We start from the raw sequence: 21,514 nt of genomic DNA, 5'->3' as shown, positions 1-21,514 counted from the left end.
AAAGGTGCATTTTCTCCAAATTTTGCTCGGCTCTCAAGCCTGCTTCAAGGCATCAGCAGCCGGGTTCAATCGCCTTTGACAATAAAATGCGTGACGATCGGCGGCGGGTGCCTCTCATTTGCAGATTGGCAGCTTATTTATTTTGATAAACAGAGGCGAATGAAGATGTTGATTTTCGGTAAATAAAGACAGTTTTCAATGCGCTTACACAAATGCACCGCGTTTGACGCAATGCGCCACATTTGTCACGAGGCGCCATTTTTGTCGCAAAACGCATAACTTTTTCAAATATGGTCCGATTAAGGTGCAATTCGGTGGAAGGATGCATGGCAAAACGACAGGAATAAATGCACCACTTTTGTCGCAATGCGCCACATTTGTCACTAGGCGCCATTTCCACCAAATATGATTAAGAATAATAGAGCGACAAGATTAGGAGCAAGGCTAGGAACACTTTTTTAGTTTATCAGTTTATCTGATAGGCTGTGACCTCATATGACCCAGTAGTAGTGGTAGGTGTAGTGGTAGTGGTAGTGGTAGTGGTAGTGGTAGTAGTATTGGTAGGGGTAGTGGTAGGGGTAGTGGTAGGGGTAGTAGTAGGAGTAGTGGTAGGGGTAGTGGTAGGGGTAGTGGTAGGGGTAGTGGTAGGGGTAGTGGTAGGGGTATTAGTAGTGGTAGGGGTAGTAGTAGGGGTAGTGGTAGTGGTAGGGGTAGGGTTAGGGGTAGGGGTAGGGATAGGGGCAGGGGTAGTGGTAGGGGTAGTGGTAGGGGTAGTGTTAGGGGTAGTGGTAGCAGTAGTGGTATGGGTAGAAGTATGGCCCAGGCCGATCCAATGTGACGAGGTGACCTATACGACCTGGCCTGACCGAAGGTGACCTGGCCTGACCCAGTGTGACCAGGGATGACCACCTTGACCTGACTTGACTCCGTATGACCCAAATTTCATACAACTAAGCCCTCAGAATAGTTCTTATGTTCAAAATTTCCTTCTGCGCGTTTCCGTCCATATCTCTGCTTCCAGACGACCGATTAGTTTAAATCAAACACCATTCGAAAGCAAATTGGCTGCTGCCGCATTTTATGGCTACGCCGCGAAGCAAGTGGCGCAGCCGCTTGTCTACTATACTATTTGTTGAATGATACTCTGTCTTTCTGTGTGAATGTGTGTTTGCACCGTGCAGAGGTGTGCTTTGACGCCGTGCGCAGGTCAAACGGTGCGGTCGATGGGGCTGAAATTTTCACAGCGTGTTGATGACGTCACGCGCACGTGCAGTGTCGAGGTTCGAGTCCCGGGGGGTGGATGGTTCGCACGTGACACGCGCTGGAAAAGTGCGCATTTCCTCACAAATTTGCTCGGTCTTCAAGGCATCGGCAGCCGGGCTCGATAAACTTTGCAACTAAAATGCATGGCAAGCGGCGGCGGGTGCCTCTCATTTGCAGATTGGCAAGTTATTGACTTTGATAAACAGAGGCGAATGAAGGTGTTGATGTTCGGTAAATAAAGACAGTTTTCAATGCGCTTAACCGAATGCACCACGTTTGCCACAATGCGTCACATTTGCCTCAGGGCGTCATTTTTGCCGCAAATTGCACAACGTTGTCAAATATGGTCCGATAAAGGTGCAATTCGGTGGAAGGATGCATGATTAAACGACAGGTACAAATGCACCGCGTTTGCCGCAATGCGCTACATTTGTCACAAGGCGCCATTTTCGACCGAATACGATTAAGAACAATGGAATGCCACGATAAGGAGCAGGGTTAGGAACACTTTTTTAGTTCATCAGTTTATATGATAATCTGTGACCTCACATGACCCAGTGGTAGTGGTGATAGTGTAGTGGTAGTAGTATTGGTAGGAGTAGCGGTAGGGGTAGTCGTAGTATTAGGGGTAGTGGTAGGGGTAGTGTTAGGGGTAGTAGTAGGGGTAGTGGTAGGGGTAGTAGTAGGGGTAGTAGTAGGGGTAGTGGTAGGGGTAGTGGTAGGGGCAGTGGTAGGGGTAGGGGTAGTAATAGGGGTAGGGGTAGTGGTAGGGGTAGTGGTAGTGGTAGTGGTAGTGGTAGTGGTAGGGGTAGTAGTAGGGGTAGTAGTAAGGGTAGTAGTAGGGGTAGTAGTAAGGGTAGTAGTAGGGGTAGTGGTAGGGGTAGTGGTAGGGGTAGTGGTAGGGGTAGTAGTAGGGGTAGTGGTAGGAGTAGTTGTATGGGTAGAAGTAGTAGACGTGTGGTACAGGCCGATCCAATGTGACGTGGTGACCTATACGACCTGGCCTGACCGAAGGTGACCTGGCCTGACCCAGTGTGACCAGGGATGGCCAACTTGACCTGACTTGACCCCGTATGACCCAAATTTCATCCAACTTAGCCTTCAGAATAGTTCTTATGTTCAAAATTTTCCTCTACACGTTTCCGTCCATATCTCTGCTTCCAGACGACAGATCAATTTAAATCAAACACCATTCGAAAGCAAATTGACTGCTCCCGCATTTTATGGCTACGCCGCGAAGCAAGTGGCGCAGCCGCTTGTCTATATTACTATTTGTGGTGACGTAGTTTCTGTCTATAACGAAGGTCGCGACATGGTGCTACGTAGCGCGGGTTACAGGTCACACCGTTGCACCTACCGCGCTGAAGTTTGCGCAACTCATAGAGCAAGGATGGACAACGTGCCTTTGATGGGTCTCAGCTCGATCGGATCGATAGCGAGCGCGTGGCGCGTGCCCAAAAAGTGCAAATTCGCGTCATAGACTTGACATGTATTAATCGGCTGGCAAAAACGGGCGAAAACAGCCAAATTTGCCCGACACGGGTCCGGTCCCGGTGCAATATCTCGGTAACCGTGGGCCCGACCGGTACGGGGAAAACAGCATCGTGTAGAGAATCGAACGGGCAATCGAATAGTGTGCGGTGCAGGGGTGGCACGCGCCACGTGCAAGTGTGAGGGCAATTTCATTTCAAAAAGTGCCATTTTAAACGGATTTTGGATTTTATTTTATTTTCCCGTGACCATCAGACTGAGAGAGTTGAAACAACGTCAATTGGCAAGAGAAATGTACCGCCTCTCATGGAAAAATTGTGAAAAGCTAATTGATCAAAAACAATGTGGAAAAAATCGCTGAATTAAATGGTATTTGTCCAAAATGTGCCACTAAATAATTACACAGATTTTGCTGCTTAACCTGATACGTTTGACAATTGAAAATGCTATCATTGGAAAGAGCATTCAATTCTCTCCAAGATCCAATCATCACGTTTGCATGACAAGCAACAGTATTCTTAAAAATATAAATGTTTCAAACCTCTGCAAAACGATTTTTAGTGAAAATTATCTACGCCTTTAATTTGTCATAAAACTACGCACCTAAATTATAAAACACATTTGACAGATTCTGGAAGTGGAAAGCATGCTTATCAGACACGGGCACCTCGATGCGATGGATATTTTTTCCAAACCAAAACGTTTAGCCGTCAAAAAGCAATCGACCGAAATGGATAGATAACCCAACCGACACAAGAACAACCAAACACCCGCCGATCGTAAATACCCCCTTTTCGCGTTGCGGAGCACGCGGGTCACCCTAGTATGTTTCCATTTATTTTATCAAACTACATATACACATACAGAGACATCGAATGCGCACACAAGAGTATAAAGTTATCAGCCGGAGTGATCCAATTGGCAACCAGCGAAAGACACGACCCGGTTATTCTCGGTGATTGCCCAGGCGGGTGCTAGATGGCAGGTCGATCGCCCCAGTTCGCTCACAGAGTGAAATATCGGTCAGTCGGACCAGAGCAGCACGGCCGCGATCCGGCATCAGAGGGTGGTCACAGTCATCGCATACAAGACACTGGTATTCATCGACAATACACCGCGACACCCCTCTCCCCCACCCCCACCCAGCACCCTGTGCTCTGCCCGCCTATACATCGCCTACCCGCAGCTACCCCGCTCAGCAACTCACGCGCACACGCACACACTTATGATATGTGATTCGATTCGATACATTTACAACTAACTAGGAGCCCGGGTGAGGACAAAAGCCACAGAGGTGACGGTGAACTTCACACAAGTGACGCTGAGGCACTTTTGGGCGACCCCGGGACTTCAAAGACATCTAGGAACATCGACATTTGGTCGAGTCGCCACTGATGTCAACAGAAACGTCTTCGAAAGGTGTGGTAACTTTGGGCTGACTCATAATGGGGAGTCATCCTTTTCAAGCAAAGCAATTCCGGTAGCTGGGATTCAAGCGAATGGCTCATAAAAATGTACACAATCTGTGCGAATCTTGAAGACATAAGACATTACAAAATCGCACGAAAAGAAGAATGTCATGCCGTCAACCAGAAGGAGATACAGGCACGGTCCAGTTACTGATACAATCGCGACGCAAGCACACAACATATGAGCATGATAGGAATCCGCCGAAACACACGTGTCATTCGTTTGATTGCTCACAAGACTTAAAACTAAACATTAAAATTAATTCGCAAGTACCTTGCCTATAGAAAATCGCTGGTTATCGCATGCCGTGCACGCCGAACGATGAGCGCATCCTCAAAACATCGAGCCACAGTCGCTGAACAGTGAAATATTACCGGAATAAGACGATTAATTAAAATAATGCGGTGATGCAAGAATAAAAGCAGTAGCCAGGCAAACACGAGAATGAAGGGGAGGACAGAATGTAAATGAGATGAATCATAAATATACAAGGGTCTGAGAATAAATAATGCAATGGAAAGCCTCACACCTTCGTCACTAAGTGATTCATTCGCGTGACTGGTGCGAACCTGAATACCAACCACACGATAAGTATCGATATAATTGATGCAGAAGAGTTGCATACACTGAAATAAGGCACTTATCGAGGAAATACCGATTGGAAGCACCGGTCAGGGCATACTGTTTTCAAATGAAAACTTCACCCAAGGAACCACATCTCTGCCACATCCGTTTGAGCACCATGGAAAACAACACCAGGGGGCCGCGCCATCCGGGGTCGCGGGAAGCTGCGCCGTGGCGTGCGCCCGGCTCTCCCTTCCCTCGGACGGTCCACACAGGTCAGCCGGTGGCGGTCCGGCCGCCACATTCACTCCACACGTCTTGGCACCTCGGTTCCGTAAGCTCCGTATCGTCCAGGGTCGCGGCGGCGGCGGCTGCTCCCCAATAAATAGACGGCCCGCTTCCTGTCCCTATCACAGCGTCCGGCGGTCGAGCGATACGCCCGACCATCGCCACACCTCCTAGTCACCAGAATCGCTACGTGGCCGCCGCCGCCGCTGCCGCCTTCGCTTTCGCCGCCTCCGCCTTCGCCTCCTTGGCCTTTTTCGCCTCGGCGCGCACCCGCATCGCCTCCTGAGCAGCGCGCGCCTCGGCGAACGGGAAAATCCGATAGTCTGAGAGCACCTCGCGAGCCACCGTCTCGCGACTCGCCTCGAACGTGCTGGTGGAACCCTCGCACATGACGCGCTGCTCGCGGGTGAGGTTGGCCGAGGAGCACGCCATCGGGTGGTAGATGTGGATCATGCCCGGCTCCGTGGTGCGCATCATCGTGTAGTTCTGCGGGCTCTTGAGCAGCCGGTTGGCGAAGTCGACGTCCTCCTTGCCCCAGCCGGTGATGCCCTCGTCCAGGCCGTGCACCAGCTTCAGGTCGGAGACGTAGACGGCACAGATGCCGAAGCCGAAGTTTCGGAAGCGGCCGCGGCGCGGGTCGACCTCGGGAGAGTCGGCGGCCACCTCAGCCAGTCCGAGACTCTCCGGGTTGTACTGGCTGAACACGATCGGGAAGTAGACCTGGCGACAAACGCACCGGGTAAGTAAAATTCAGAATTGATACTGTATGTCAGCGATATGGTTCTCAAGGTCTCCCTTGTGAGACAATAACATAACTATAATAATGGGTTAAGTGCTCCTTTAACACACGTAAGATGCACGCTAATCCCACGGTCAAATCGTTGGTTAGAGATTCGTTCTGCCCACTTAGGTTACTTATCAAATAAAGAGCGAGTGAGCGTTTGGTGTTAAATTGTTTGACATACTACGTTCATGGAGAAAGAAACGGAAGTCATGGTTTCGCTGCCATACAAAACACTGTCAGTTGACTAACAGTACAATGCACACAGCTCACGGCAATTCACTGACACAATTCCACACCATGTGATTCATTGTCAGACAAAGGAATCTGTGACACTACCGCGGTGGCCCGTTGACACCGTTCTAAAGGACGCCAGGATGTATCGTCATTTGGTGGAGGCCGGCCGCACGATAATACAAGGCAGTAACACATGTCGCTTTATGATGCTCTATATACGTAACACTGCTATCACCTTCGAACACAGTAACCGGCCGCTTCTACGCTCCCAGCCCACCGTCTCCCGTCCACAAGTCTCCTCCCCTGCCCCTGCCCCTCTGTCCACCGATCAGTCACACGATATACCCTGGGTCACACGCACCTGTTTGCCCTGCACGACGAACTGGCGGACCGAGTCGATGGCAGCGGCGTCGAACAGCACGTCAATGTCCATGAAGAGCACCAGGTCGTCGTCGGTGAGTAGGCTGGCGCCCAGCATCAGCGAGGAGGCGCGGTTGAACGTGTTGGCCGTGTTGATGATGGAGATGGACTCGCCGTAGGAGGCCTGCATCTGCTGCATCCGAGTCACCGTCGCTTCCTTCTCCTCCTGTGGGGATCGAAGATATAGAGGTCAGCTGTGATAGGATGGAAGCTAGAGGCCGCACGACAGCTGAGGAAGAGGCCATTGAATAAAGGGTAGCTATTGAAGTGAAGAAGTCAGTTGTGGTCAAAGGACAGATGTCACAGAATGGAAGGGAAGGCATCGGGCCGTTTGGAATTATGTTTGGACTTACAGGCTCTCACCGAATCTCAAATGCATAACACTATGTGTTTCGTCATATTGAATGGAAAAAGAACCACTTAGACCTCAACCATTTCTGAAAGAAGCGCCTTCATTCGCTAAATACTTTCAAAAGATTCAATGTCAGCCTCGTTAAAACGGCAACTTGTTGTATCGCTTAGCTCGCATGGACGATTCTGTCAAGGTCAATACTTGACAAGAGAAATGCATCAACGGCGACAGTGAACTGAGCCATGAACCACCGGACGAGACGAACGCTTCGAACTGCACTGCATGCTGATGAGAAACACTGAGGAGTGTCCATAGCATGGACGTTTATAGCGAATGCAATATGAGAACAATGGAGAAATAAACAAATTATAGTGGCTTCTGCACGTCCATGCAGCGCCGATAAAACCGGTGCCAGGGTGGTCTGACAGTTGCAGGGCACAGTCACATTCAGACACATCACATATTTCACATATCACACTCACAGGCACATTTAGACAAAAGCTCCGTATCTCACCTCGCTGACATCATTCTCGTGGAAGACGAAGATGATCCTCATGCCGTCCAGTCCAATCTGCTCCAGGTTGTCGCAGAAGCGGTAGAACGGTTTCACCTTCTTGGAGACGGCCACCACGACATTGACCACGGTAGACGTGTCACGACGGGGCACCACGCGCACCTGGTGGGCAAACGCGGAACTAATGGTTACACAAATGCCCAGTCACGTCCGATCACAGGCATAACGGAGGGAGTAGTCGAATCTACAATGCACACTGCGCACAATGGCTGCATGGCACGTAAAAAGTATTGCATTTCCGTTGCTGGTACCGACTGTTCAGAGTTTATAGCAGCCTATGTAAGCCCTTGTGTTCATGTAAATATAACCTGTCCTAAGATGTGGCCTAGTGCGCTAAAAAGTCGCATGTTTTCCTTATAAGAACATCACGTGTCTGGTAGCCGGTTAGAATCACAGTTACTCAGAGCACTGTGAGTAGTCGCACAATATTCACGACCATCTGCAGAAGAGGTTGAATGGATGCACTTAGCTGACTCTAACTGATGGAAATGATTTTAATGAAAATCCAAACTGACCCTCTGAAATATTTACTTATGGGTCTCATTAGAGTGGGATGGAGGTTCTCACGAGCCCTGAGTGGGATGGAGGTCCTTAGGACCCACCCAGCTCCCTCCCCTCACCTCGCCCTCCCCTCCCCTCACCTCGGGAACTCCGAACGGCTGCTGCATGTAGGCGTGTCGGCGCACGGTCTGCACCACCCGCTTGCCGCGGAAGCGGACGTACTGGAGCACCAGGTCGAGCACCATGTCCACTCCGTGCAGCGGGTCCACGCGGTGGTAGGCGTAGTTGAGCTCCTGCAGCTTCAGGCTCCGTCCGCGCTCCTGGAGGGGACGGTCAGGGTTAGAACTGCGGGGGATAAAGGTCGAAATATCACAGCCAGAGGGCAAAACAGAGGAACGATCAAGGGTTAGAAACGCAGGTGTCCGACTTACCTAGTCCATTCTGGCACGCAAGTAATGTGCTGTTTCAGATCAATAGGAAAATCCGTAAAGTTACAACACATTGCCGTGTTTAAGCTCTCAAGGTATGGAAGGAAAGATGAAAATATGTAAATCTAGACCAAGGACATTAAATGCGCAAAAGCTAACTGATTGCGTGCTCAAGCAGCGCCGCGTTATTGGTACCACGAAAACGTAAACATAAGGGTCCATCTGACCTAGACTCTTGCGTGCCTACAGACAAAGCGGACTGACATGGTTCGAAACCCGGACATGTTGTTATCATTCCCACAGACACTTCTCGAACTTGGACACCTCCAGCTAGTGTCCCACGCGAAATCGACTGGACGCCCGCCCCAAACGCCGTGCGACTGGTGGCTGGTCACAGCGGAATGGACTGACGCCCATATACCGCGCTATTAGGAAACCCGTTTACCCACATATTACGCGATGTTCTCGTTCACATCGCATTTTTCCATGAAGGTGACCTTATTTCGCTTCAATACAGTTATTAGAAACTAAAGCGAGCGCTTATAATTAAATTCACATACCTATTACAAGAACAAAATACAACTTGTTGTAGGAGTCCATGCATTTAAGAATGTCATTTGAAGAAAAGAAAAAACTAGCAAAGGGGATTCGCTTGGTAATTAATTAGATATCTGGCACAAAAATGACTTCCCTGAAGCTCTGGCATTCGGAGGCTGCACCGGACGAGAAATGAACTATAGTAATTAGTAAGTACTAAGCAGAAAGTGTAAACGGTATACCCAGCGGACAATAACAGCTGACAGTGGTTGGAGCAGTGCCACGGTCGGATGCCGATAATGGTAAGGTCATGCATGCAAGTGGTCGGGTCGTGGTAAAGGAAGGTCACTATCACTCCTGGTCACAACAGCGTGTTCCGGGGGCGTAAACACCGCCGCTACCGCCGCCCGCCGCAGAGCGGTGCAGATAACCATGTCACCCAGATGTCAGTCAGAGTCCGTACGGGCCCCGTATATACATCGGACCGCCCGACTGCATTCAGCCGTGAGCAGCCCCGTCCAGCCCGGGCCGACCAACGCAACATGCAGGACGGCGGCAGCACTAAGCCTATATGGAGCTGATCCCACCGCTGGGAAATCCGGCGATGCAAATTTCAGTCCGGTGATCGCCACAGCAGCCTCCGGCGGCTACTGAGTGCTGATACAGAGGTGCGACGCAGAGGCCTCTGACCGAGGGGTAGCGGCATAAAGTAAAGGTTAGGCACTACCTGGTACAGTGTTAAAACCCGCGCCCTGCTGGGGGGGGGGTGTTTGAACACCCCCCTTGTGGTTTTTCGCGAATATCTCAAAAACGGCGGCGCGGAGCGCCGCCGTTTTTGGTACACCTTATCATACATCAATTCTACACATGTTGTGAAAATTTTAGACCAAGGTCGTTCAAGGTCAGGTCACCAGGTCACTTGAAGTGACCTCACCTCATAAAAAGTTTCAATGTCTGTCATAGCTACACCGAGTGACCGATCGCTTTGAAACTTTCAGCGATTGATAAGGGTAACAGTATCTATAAAATGTATATCTCGGAATTTTGATATCGGTGACCTAAGGTCAGGTCAATTTTGCGACCTCCCCATTATAAGTCAATGGGAGAAAATTGAAATGCGCCTCTTTGGGACGAAAGACATTATAAACACTCCCAAACACTGAATTACAAGTGGTTTAGACACACTGAACATGAAAATGGTGTCCGTGACCCTTGTTTATGCCCTGAGGTCATCTTAGGTCACGAATGGAATCTAACAGTTTTTCGCAAATAACTTTTGATAGAGGCATGCTAGAGCGATGAAAACGCCTTAGATGTGTTCAGCTCGACGATACGGATCGACTGATATGCAACATGACCCTTTCAGGTCAGGTCATGACCTTGACCTGAGGTCAAATTTTCAAGTTGACCTTTCAAGGTCAAGTTATAGTTCATTCGATGCGTCTTGACGAGAGGAACACGATGCAGGTAAAAGTAAGCTCGTACAAGGCTTGGGTCAAAAGTTATTGCCGAAAAACTGTTTCCGAAAAAAATCGGCTATTTTTGCAGTTTTTGCCCCCTGCAGGCAAAACCGTTGACGTTAGGTCAAATCTGAGAGAATTACTCAGAAGGGGCGTTAATAGGGCTATCGAATGCGCTTTTCCGCGGCGCTGTAGCTCTATTGGTTCCCGAGTTATGCGTTGGCTTCTTGGAAATTTTCGATATTCGACTTGGAAATCGGCGAAATTTTGCCTTCAATGACCTCTGGTGACCTGACCTTTGACCAGACCAAAAAAATTGACTGAAGTGATTTCGTCATTATTTTTGACGCTCTTTCGAACGCCGCCTTCCGCGTATCGCTACGTGGCCCAGGAGCCGAGTTACAAGGGGGGGGGGGTGTTCAAACACCCCCCCCCCCCAGCAGGGCGTGGAAATCCAGGACCCCCAGCCGGGCGCGGGGTCACCTGATGGCAGCCAGATGAACTGACATTTGCGGTCTGCCGCTCAGCCTGAGTCACATGACCAGCGACACTGTGACATTGCCACGCTATTCCCGTTCAAACGAAGAGATCTGGAACTCTGAGGATCACAACCCTCTGATGACTGGTGTTATGAGCGCCGTACAGTATTTGCTACCTGAGAGAAGGAGAGCATGTAATCCATGAGCGAGTTGGTGGCGTCGGTTACTCCATTTCGCAGGTGCATCTGGGCCGTCAGACTGGGGTTCAGCGTCTTCTCCGTGTGCATGAAGTAGTGGTTGTTGAGGTGCGCCCAGGGACGCTCCTGCTCCGGCTCAGTGACGGCCAGCTTGGAGAGCTTCGGCGGCGATCCTGTAGAAAGATAAGGTCGGCTAGGTTACACATCAGGCGTGCACTATTGGGATAATTAACTAGACTCATATATGCGTGCACATGCCTGCTATAATCAGAACGCGATTGCATCAGTATCGAAAGAGTTGTCAGTCAAAGTTTGACGTTTATCCCGGCCGCCGGATTACGCATCAACTAATAATCCCCGCTGTATGTCTATCAGAGGACGGCATCCCATCTTTTTGCGGGGCAAGGACGCTCGCGGTTTTGTGCTAGCGGACCACGGGTCCCCATCGTATGCCTGGATCTCCACTCCCATCTCCGAATAACCACAGACATAAAAAGTGACAAAAATATAAACCGACCAAGGCCGGTGTTAGCAGCGGTTGAGCGGCCTCCCACAATGGAACAACCCAGCCGGTTCCCCTCCTGTCAGCGCGTTCATATAGCCGCGGCGGAGTTTTTCGGCTCGGCGGAGACAGATAAGGTTGATTAGGCCCCTGTCTCGCGTGGAGCCCGACGCGCACTACGCAGCTCCGACCAAAGGCACTCAACACAAAAACGGAATTGATGAAGCCGCCCGGAGGCAGAGATGGAGTCATGGAAGGCCTCGCCAGCGGGCCCGCCGGACCACCGAAATTACCCGGCAGTAAAACTCCCGCGACAAAAACAGCGCAGTGGGCGGCTCAAAAAACACGACACGACCAAAAACCGTGAGCCATGTTACAGTTCACGGACAGGGCAGGTTGATGAGACGAGCAGTTTACAAAGGAGCATCGTGTCGGTTATTTATGTGGGTTTGCTCCACCTGAGACCGGGCGCTGGACGGAGGTATAGGCGCCGTAGAGGCGCTGAGATCACGGACTGGCCGGTGTAGTAGGGACTGTGGGACCGACAATTAGCAAATGGGACGGTCGACACCTATACCCATAGACGGCAGGCACACGGCCTCAGCACACAGCCAGTCCGGCTGGTTAAGCGACATCCCCGTCCGTCCTCCCGCGGGCCCGCCCGAAATAGTCGCGGAAGGACAGGAGGGAGGCACGACGGGCGAGGGAAGAGAGGGAGGAAGGCGTCGGAACAGACAGGAGTCGCCACCCTTCGCTCGTTCGAGGAAGGGAGGGAGTCTGGTGTTCCGATAACGCCACCAGGCGAGGAAGTGATCGGTGGGTCGTAACCAGCCAAGCCGGTTTCACTGCACTGAGAGGACCGTATAGCAGTTTCAGTGCACTGGCATATTATCATTATTCGGTTTCACCGCACTGGGAGGGTTTAGCCGGTTTCACTGCACTCGGGGGGCCACTGCCAGTTTCAGTGCACTGGGAGGGCCGTTAGCCGGTTTCACTGCCCTCCCAGTGAACCAGACATCGGCATCCCGGTCGTCCCGGCCGCCAGTCTGTCTGGCCCAGCGCCGGACCATGTGAAAGGTGAATGCGATGCTTGGCACCGCCGCCGTATCCCGACTCTGGCCCGGGCGGCGGCAGACACATTCCACTCCATCTCTGCATAGCTGATCCCGAATAAACTGACGGGACGGGACGCTTCCGCGGGCCTGAGCTAGCCACCACAATAAACCTACAACAATTGCACACAACTCACTGGCGGGCTGCCAATGACAACGGAGGCCATGAATCAAGGCAGCTAAATTTCGAACAATTAAACAGCCACGTCGCCACGGACAGCTCAATATTATCGTCGAAAGACAGCGGATCTAATTTAATCGATGTGACATTATCCCGTCCAGAAACGACACTGTTTTCGAGTACAACGAACCCAAGTATTCACTCTCACGGGGGCAATGAATCCAGGTAGCTTAATTTTTGACATTTTGGTACGGCTGGCTAGGTATATGATCGGATAGCTCGATGTTATCGTCGATCGACAGAGGATTAAAATTCACCGATGTGACATTATCCCGGCTAGAAACGAGACTGTTTTCGAGTACAATGAACCCAGTTTAAAATGAACCCTTCCTTGGTTCCGGGAACTCGAGGTCACGGTAGGTCACGGGCAGAGGCGTACGGAAACAGCCGCACAACGACGGGACGTCAAGTAACTACGACAGAACGACACGGGAAGACAACGGAACGACACGGAACGACACAGACCTCGAGGCAATTGGCGCAGCGGGGGAGCGCCAATCACTCATGTCAGGCGGGGAGCGGCAGCAGAGGAAGTCACGACATGGGACGGACGGACTACCGACGGTTCGGCGGACTGACATTGGATGGGCGGGCGGACAGGAGAACCCACGCAAAGTTCGTAACTTACACGACAATCCTGTGGCGTGTCACAATCCTGGGTAAACTTTTTGCTGTGTGTGAAACTGCGTCGTGAGGTGCTCACTGCTCACATGCATGATAGGTACACAAGTATACAATAGTCCAGTCAACCAGGAAACTCAGTTCGCAAGGACGCCACTATAGCACATGTTTACCGCGCCAAATGTTGACAATGCAGGGAAGCTCGCACCGCATGCACATTCATAACTCAATCGATCATCACGGGATAGGCTTCAGAGCCAGCCCTCCCGCCTCCCAAGTCTCAGTCGATTGACTGTATAGCCCTGAGTGACCAGTGACCCCGACAGAGCATATGTATACCGTCGGGATGGGGTCGCCCCTAGCTCACCGAGACGGCGTGTCAGCGGGCTGAGCGTGTCCAGCTGGTCCTCGGGGGTGCTGCGAACCACCTGACGGTAGCGCTCCAGCTTCTTCCGCTGCTCCTCCTGCACCTGCTCACTCTGTGGGAGGGGCGGAGGGTCGCGGGGTCAGAAGACAGAAGGCTTACCTACTTTGCTAGGAGAGCAGCGGTGTGGGGCAGGGTACCTGGGTACACGGCTGGATGTCCTGACTGCGGGGAGGGACATGCGATAGCGAGTGTGGGGTCAGGGCAGGGCAGGGCAGGGCAGGACAGGACAGGACAGGGCAGGGCAGGGCAGAGTACACAGCTAAGTGTCCTCACTATGGAGATAAAAAGGGCCAGAACATTATCAGTGTTGTAAGGGCAAAGTACACGGCTGGATAGGGGAGGGGGTCACTATGGGGAAATAACTATATCTCTAGATAGACGTCAGGGGATGTGGCCAGGGCCAAAGAACCGAGCAACGCATGTCGAATGCTGACCGAGCAACGCATGTCAAACACATCAGCAGTCAGCACATTAGCACAGCGGTCATGTCACGGTAAGTAAAAGGTAGGCACGAGGGGCACGAGTACCCACTCTGCGCTGTTGGGATGCAAATGTATCGATTGAGTACTGTAGAAAACGCTCAAGACGTCCGTTTATTTAAAAGACGCTTACGCAGTTATCTGCCACAGCTCCAGTAAGGACAACTGGCAAGCAGGCATTACATAAAGTCAATCCATACCTATTCACTGCGATAGAATGGAGGTCATTTGTCCCAAGAAACTGCTGTCTACATGTGATTGAATGTTCCCAGAGCATCACCTATCACATGCAATATATTCACACGACCCGGACCAGCAAATGACCGTTGGTCGAGCGATGTGTTGTGTCTGAGATTGCCTCTCGGCTCATAAGATGTATGCCACTTTGCGATCCTTGCTTATGGTCAGGTATTGGTAAAACTGATGGTCTTTGCCTTCGTCTCCAGTCTGTCTCAACGATTTCTCGAATGTCGAAGCTATCCTTTAAAAATGAGGTCACTAATCAATGCTGATCATATGTATCATGATGTCTTAGGGCTATGACATGAAGTAATCTGACACATAGTCGTATTAGCGTGAGGTCAGGTGAAAGCTTATCATAACCAGTGACATATTGCTGAAGGTTCCTCGGGCGGCTCATCAAATTTTTGCGAGGATTCACTACAATCACCAGCCTCCCCGAACCAATTGTGACCTATTTACATAAGGCGCGTGCAATGTATCCGCGTCGAAGGTCGTCTGGTGGGCCTCTCGACAGTCGACAGTCACCGTCCCCTCGCGGCGGCCGATTTGGCCAAGGACATCGGGCGCCGCGGCATCCCAAGTTGCCGTCGCCGTTGCGCCACTGCCGCTATCGTCGGCACGGTCAGACGCCCGCCGCTCCGACCAGCGGTCCCACCGGTCGACTGGGGACACTGTGCGGACCGGACTGGGAGAGGGACTGGTGTTCCCCGCTCACCACCATCACGTGTAAGCACGGACGGTCAGACGGAGCCGCGCAGTGCCCCTGCCTGCCCTCCGCGAGTCCGCGCGGTACTCGAGTACTGCGAACCGAACGGGACGGTGACGGTACCCGCGGAGCCCAAAGACGAGCATTCGAGCGGAACATCATAGCGCCGCCGCAGCGACACGGCCGCCCAGACGGCCGGCCTTGGTGCCGACTTTAATTGATGGAAATGACATACCCCGCCGCTGATGACGTCGTATACCTACAAAGGGGCGCGATCCGACCGGAGATGCCGAGAAAATGAGTCGAGTCGAAGGCGCCAATCAGCTATTCCGAGCGTCTCCCACAGATCGTCTACAGAGGGAGCAAAACATCGCGCGAGGCGGCGGCACCACACAGCAAAGGACGCGCAACTTCGCCCGTGCAGCTGGCAGGGTTGCGAGTCTTTTGATTCGAGAGATGCCATCAGCAATTCGCTTCGAGTGGTTTTTGTGCGTGAGGTCTTACAGTTTATCTTATGTGCGAGTTACTTCTTGGGAACGGAAGGTTTGTGGTAGATAATGACGACCAAAAACAAACGCCAATAAGTTAGTTAACGTTTGCGCTATGCGCAGGCGCGTAACCACGAGTCTGAAGTTACTGGGGACCACATGGAGGGCCGCGAAGACCGAATATAATATTTAAGATGTGGGGTGAGATACGTGCAGTGGGTGGAATTGTTAAGGATAAAATCTAAGAAAAATATCTTAAATCGATCTGTCGGTTAACTTCGGTTCCTTGTATTTTAGGTGTCTTAGAACTTTTGTTGGCAAACACAAAATCTAAATATGTACATTGAAATGTATTGTCGAAAGATATTCTTAAAATGTCTTCCGTGGCCATAGTACATATCACTCTTCACGTTGATCTAGAGACAATACCTATTTGGCTATGCAAATTAAAGAGGTGGTCGGTTTTACTGGGGACGGTCCCCAGTAACACAAAAGTTACTGAGGACCGGTCCCCAGTGGTGGTTACGCGCCTGGCTATGCGGGCAAAACACTGACATTTTGAAAAAGCATCTGGACTTTGTGGAGCCCTAAACATTTGTGAATTGCCAATATGCAGTTGGTTTAATCAAGCTTTATCGTTATTCCTTGTGATTTTATTCTATCTAAAATGCAATTATTAAATAAATATAACTATAGCTGCAGTTCCGTGTGAAACTGACAGGTTCGGGGTCAACACGACATCCGTGTACTCGGCATACAGTGCCAAAGCCCACAAACCACGGCTGCTCTCAAGCGCCAGGTCCGGCAATTATTTACCATGACTGCATAGTGCATACCACAGTGGCCGCACGACGAAAGCAAAAGAAGACTTTGTAAAATCTCCTCATATATTGTTTGGGCACCAGTAAAGAGCAGTCGCTCCATGACAGTATAGGTACCTACCTCTACAAAACTGTGCCTACTAGAAAAACCGGAAACTTTTGAGACGCATTAGGTATGCTTCAGCATTAAATACCACAGCCATCAATTAGGTTTACAATGAAAGGTGATCTATTGTAAAAGAAAATCACCTTCAGGGCTTATCGTAGTGTCAAATAAACTGCAGAGTGCAGGCTCCGTGAAAAGACCAAACAACAAATGACCTTTTAATGACATTTATTTATTTTAGCACTTGCTTGAGATTTTACTTATCTGATGAAGAGATGCGGACGTTTAAATAAGTGGCTAATCTCTTCCCGTAAATGCTATTATAGCAACTAAAACGAGTGGCGACTGGTGTGACAATCGAATCGCTGCTAAATCCTGAATGAGCTTATAAATAGTGTTTTCGGTGAAGGTTACTAACAGAATATATATTTTAAAGTTAAAAAAGAAGCATTCTAATATGAAATACGGTAGTTCCACAAAAGGACACACAAAGTTTCAACTGGAGACCATCACGGTGGAGGCCAGCACTCACCAGGAAGAAGTTGTGCAGACGGTACAGCAGCGTGGGAACCTTGATGGGGTGCAGCGTTATCGTGCCGAGGAACTTGCGAACCTTCAGGTTGCCAGTGAACGCGTCCGTGCCCTTCTGGTCGTGATAGAAGATCTCGCGCATCTGAAAACAGAGGGTGAATGCGGTTAGAAAGGTGCAAAAAACGTGTAACGCATTTAGTCATCGCAGAATGTCGTCATTTCTTGAATGCCGTCCTAAATAGCTTGCTAGCGGCGAAGGAGATCGAGTTTGGAGAATCATGGGAGCACACGATATGAATAAATGTATAGAAAACAGGGAGAATACATGTGAGAAAAGATTGAAATGGCTGACAGATGACATGGAACATGACACCACACTGCTAACAACCACAGCAGTACACGCTTCTACCATTATCTCAGTGTCCATTGGTTATGCAAGACTGATTTCAGATCGAGAACTGGTGCACGGACTATCTAAACAACAGGAATATCTTTCCGTGTCAACACAGGCCGTTCCGGATCGTCTCTTTGAGGCTGAAGGCGCGAGACGGGGTGCCACAGCCCACAAGTATATCATATCGTCATTGATCAGACATCACCGACAGCACGGCAAGAGCTTCGCATGTTGTTTCTCGTCTGCTTTATTTACGGCTGCTCGCTCGTGCAGAACGGGATGTTGAGGCAGCGCTGTTGATTCAGCGTGCAGCTGATCAACAGAACTGACGTCTATGATGACTGTCGGTCCATGATGTGCAGCGTGCTCAAACGCCGAAAAGCCAAAAACTTCAGTGAGCACACAACAATCTGAAAACGTGTGTTTTTAATTTACAGTTGGCTGTTGGATGCAGTTACATTTCACTTTATCGCTTAGTATCACTTTTGTAAACGCATTACTTTTGTAAACGCATGACGTTTCATCACTTAGAGGGGCCTGCGGGAGACCGTAAACGTCCATATGTTTGGGTGATCCGGGCCTGAAATAGTTCTATGTATGTTTATCCGTGGAGCAGACCTCGCAAACGGTAGCAGTCGCCCAGTGGCAGTGGGCCCTGCAGGCCAGTCTCACGCTTTTATCCGCAATACCACGCCGCAGTGCCCCACCAACAATGCTACCGACCGGCTCCCGCAAACGCCACGTCACGGAAAACAAAGTGGCCGCGCGGCGACGGTGAGAAGGGGCATTCCTGACCGGTCACCGTTGGCAAACGGCCGGCCAGTGACCTATACGGCTAGCCAAAGACTAGCAAGTGACATTGGGTCGACCACGAATCGGCAAATCAACTAGAGTGAACGAACGGCCATGGGCAGTAGCCAAGGCTCACCCATGCCGATGCACAATGGGACCGGAGCGAAAATTAGCGCGACATCGGTACTTTTTCATATTTCGTGCCCGCTTTTCACATGAAAAGGATGGTAGAATCATAAAAATGGTAATCGGTGTACTTTCTAAGCAATTTCTGATTAATTTAATTAATTAATCATTAATTAATTCATTAATTAATTATTAATTAATCGGTTGACCTGCCCTGACCTCGACTCCGCTCGGTCACGTGATAAGACGGCAGCACCTGTCAGGCCAGGTCATGACGGCACCGGAAATTCCGATAAGCAAATAATGTAGCCACCAAAAGCGTGAAGATGGGAATCTGATGGCCTACATGACTATATAACAAATTTATTACGGGTCAGAAAAGTGTATCAGAAACTCCGATAGAAGGTACGGATATGTCCGGACAAAACTTTAATATAGTTGGTACTTGGCAACCTTGTTCGGTTCCTGAGGTTCTGTTACTCGCGGCTCCCGGCCGCGGCGACCTGGAGTAAAAAATGCCCCTCATTTTCGCTGCCGCAGGCTGACGCAGCTAAATTATACATTTTCTGAAAGGCAATTGATTGGTAAACACCATATTGATAAAAGAACAGCGGGACCTAGCGGGAATTTTTATATCGGCATTCCAGAATATCTATAACAGTAAAATTAACTCACAATTTTTAAAGCACCAAAAAAACTTAGCATTTGAAGCGTATTTATATATTCCGATATGAGTTTTTTCCTTCCATCGTGTAGCCCATGGTCTAAACTATCAGGTTAGACGTCGAAAATATTGATAAAGCCGTCTAATAGATATATTTTTTACCTACATTAGCTGCTATTTTTCTCCGTACGAAAACGGGTCTACGATGCTTGGCACAAAACTTTGTGTTTGGGCTGATGTGGCGCGGACGCTGTACACTATGGACGAAAAATATTTGCAGATTCGTGGTCCATGGACATTTCTGAACTACGTGACACAGTTTAACTCAATTTGGGAAAGGTCGCCAAATCCACCAATGTCGCGCTAATTCCGGGCGCGGTCCTATCGTGCGCGATGGTCTGAGCGATGGGTCAGTTCCCTGTCGATCGAAGTCCTGGTGACTCTTCACCAAGATGGTCGCTGTCCGTCCTCACACCCTATTAGCGCTGCTACCATCGGCTGTGAAACGAAGACGGTGATGCAAGCAGCAACCCCCCGAGTCCGTTCGATTGACAGGGCCGCCGCCACCTCACTCGTCACTCCTTTAGCCGTCAGCCGCCGGCCGGCCGCCCGCCACCCGCCGTCTCTGCAGCCATCTAAACGTCATCGCTGGCGCCGTCGAGACGTCATCACCGGCGCCGGCGGGACGGCGTCATTGTTCCTGCCGCCGCCGTCATCGGCCGCGCCGCCCGCGGGTCCTGGGGCAGCGCGGCGCCGCGTGCGAGCCGCTGCAAAAAGGCGCAGCGAGCGCACCGATAGCACGGACGCTCGCCGTGAATCACACGAAGCACGGGACGCCCCCGGCCGCGGCGGCGGCGGCGGCCTCGGACATTCCTGACGAGGTCGGCGCCGTACCGAGCGGCGCCACGCACCAGTTCGTTGAACCTGGACGACCATCAACAGGTCGCGCGGGCCGGCCGGGGCGGCGGAGGCGGCACCGCCCACCGTCCGTCTTCACGCATGTGACGAAACTCGGCGGCGCGGTGCGTTGAACCGGCGGCGCCCCTGTAGACGGTGGACTGGTGGAAAACATCCGGCGCTGGTCCGCGTACGCCCGGCCGCCGAGGGGTTCTGGGAATACCGACCCCCGCGGCGGCCGGCCGCCCGCGGTAGCCGACGGGTGGACACTCGGTAATCGGCGTATGCCCCCGTCCCTCCCGCGGGAAAGGGACGCCACCGACCCCTTCCGCGGCCACTTCCCACCCTCGCCCGGCGCCCCCTGGACTCGGGCCGCCGCAGTCTGACCCCAACAGGGCGACCTTCACCCGCAAGCTGTGTGCAGCTGACAGACGGTGCCGACTCGGGGCGGCAGATGCCGCCAAAGGAGGAAAAACGACCACCACGCAGGCCTGCGCACAGCGCTGGCGACAAAAAGCAGCCCAGCTGGAAAGTGACAGGCTCTGGCCGCTTCATAAAGCATCCCCAGCCGGCCTGGTTGGCCCACGTGGGCTGTGGTTTTCAGTCGAGTGGGATTGGTTCACCAGGGCAGGTCAAGCCGAGCAGACCTCGACGGGGCCGGAAATGCGTCTGGCCTTGCGCGTTGCCGAATAACAGCGCCCATTTCCAGCAGACCGAGCCGCCAGTGGGCCGGGAGTGACTCAGAAGCGAGGTTTCCGATCGCCTGAAGGGCCGGTACGGGTTCTTCCGCTGGCTCTGAGTCACGAGTACAGCACGCCCTCAGGTTATGAGGATAGGCTCATGAGCACTGAGCAGCACCAGGAACAGGTGAGGAAACGGCCGCCGCATTCAAGCCGCGATAAGCTAATAGGGTGCAGGCGCGCGTTGAAGTAAGCGAGGCACAGTGTTTGTTCAGAATGTTCAGACAGACCGGCACGGTCTGGACAGACGACAGACGGCATTAGGTGACAGGTGTGCACAACAGAATGAAGCATTACTATAGGGTATGCGGTAGCCTGACACGAAGATAGTGCGGCAGCTGACAGGGGACCGCGTCAAGAAGGTGAAACCTTTCAGACCATCTGATGACACATTACTCGTCGGACAGGTGGAGAATGGGCATCTTCAGGAATGTTTGCGACGATGGATGGGTGCGAGGAGCACGCGACAAACAACTGCTAGAATGCTGGTGACGAGGGACAGGTGCGGAAAACACGTAACAAACAGGAGCTGGAGCACGAGACTCGCGAGAGCATCGGCTTCTGATGTTCAAGATCGTAAAGCTCCACCGGGCGCCACGCCGAAGACTGATATCACCAAAGACGTGTATGACGATTGACGAC

The 21,514-nt window shown here is 51.4% G+C and overlaps 1 protein-coding gene across 3 annotated transcripts in view; it reads right to left on the bottom strand.

The window, feature by feature from the left end:
- Positions 1 to 3,572: 3,572 nt before the first annotated feature.
- Positions 3,573 to 21,514, bottom strand: part of LOC122366401 (chondroitin sulfate synthase 1-like) — an 86,192-nt gene continuing 68,250 nt past the window's right edge. For all 3 annotated transcript variants that reach the window (XM_043338629.1, XM_043338638.1, XM_043338647.1), the window contains 7 exons: positions 17,261 to 17,401; positions 13,826 to 13,937; positions 11,022 to 11,215; positions 8,082 to 8,261; positions 7,381 to 7,542; positions 6,456 to 6,680; positions 3,573 to 5,796 (listed from right to left, as the gene is read on the bottom strand). In XM_043338629.1, the coding sequence (XP_043194564.1) occupies positions 5,263 to 5,796; positions 6,456 to 6,680; positions 7,381 to 7,542; positions 8,082 to 8,261; positions 11,022 to 11,215; positions 13,826 to 13,937; positions 17,261 to 17,401 (1,548 nt within the window). In that variant the 3' untranslated portion in view covers positions 3,573 to 5,262. The remainder of the gene's footprint in view (positions 5,797 to 6,455; positions 6,681 to 7,380; positions 7,543 to 8,081; positions 8,262 to 11,021; positions 11,216 to 13,825; positions 13,938 to 17,260; positions 17,402 to 21,514) is intronic.

The sequence above is a fragment of the Amphibalanus amphitrite genome, unplaced genomic scaffold (assembly GCF_019059575.1).
Source record: "Amphibalanus amphitrite isolate SeventyFive unplaced genomic scaffold, NRLGWU_Aamphi_draft 000029F_arrow, whole genome shotgun sequence".
Classification (NCBI taxonomy): domain Eukaryota; kingdom Metazoa; phylum Arthropoda; class Thecostraca; order Balanomorpha; family Balanidae; genus Amphibalanus; species Amphibalanus amphitrite.
This window is presented reverse-complemented; position numbering and strand designations above follow the sequence as displayed.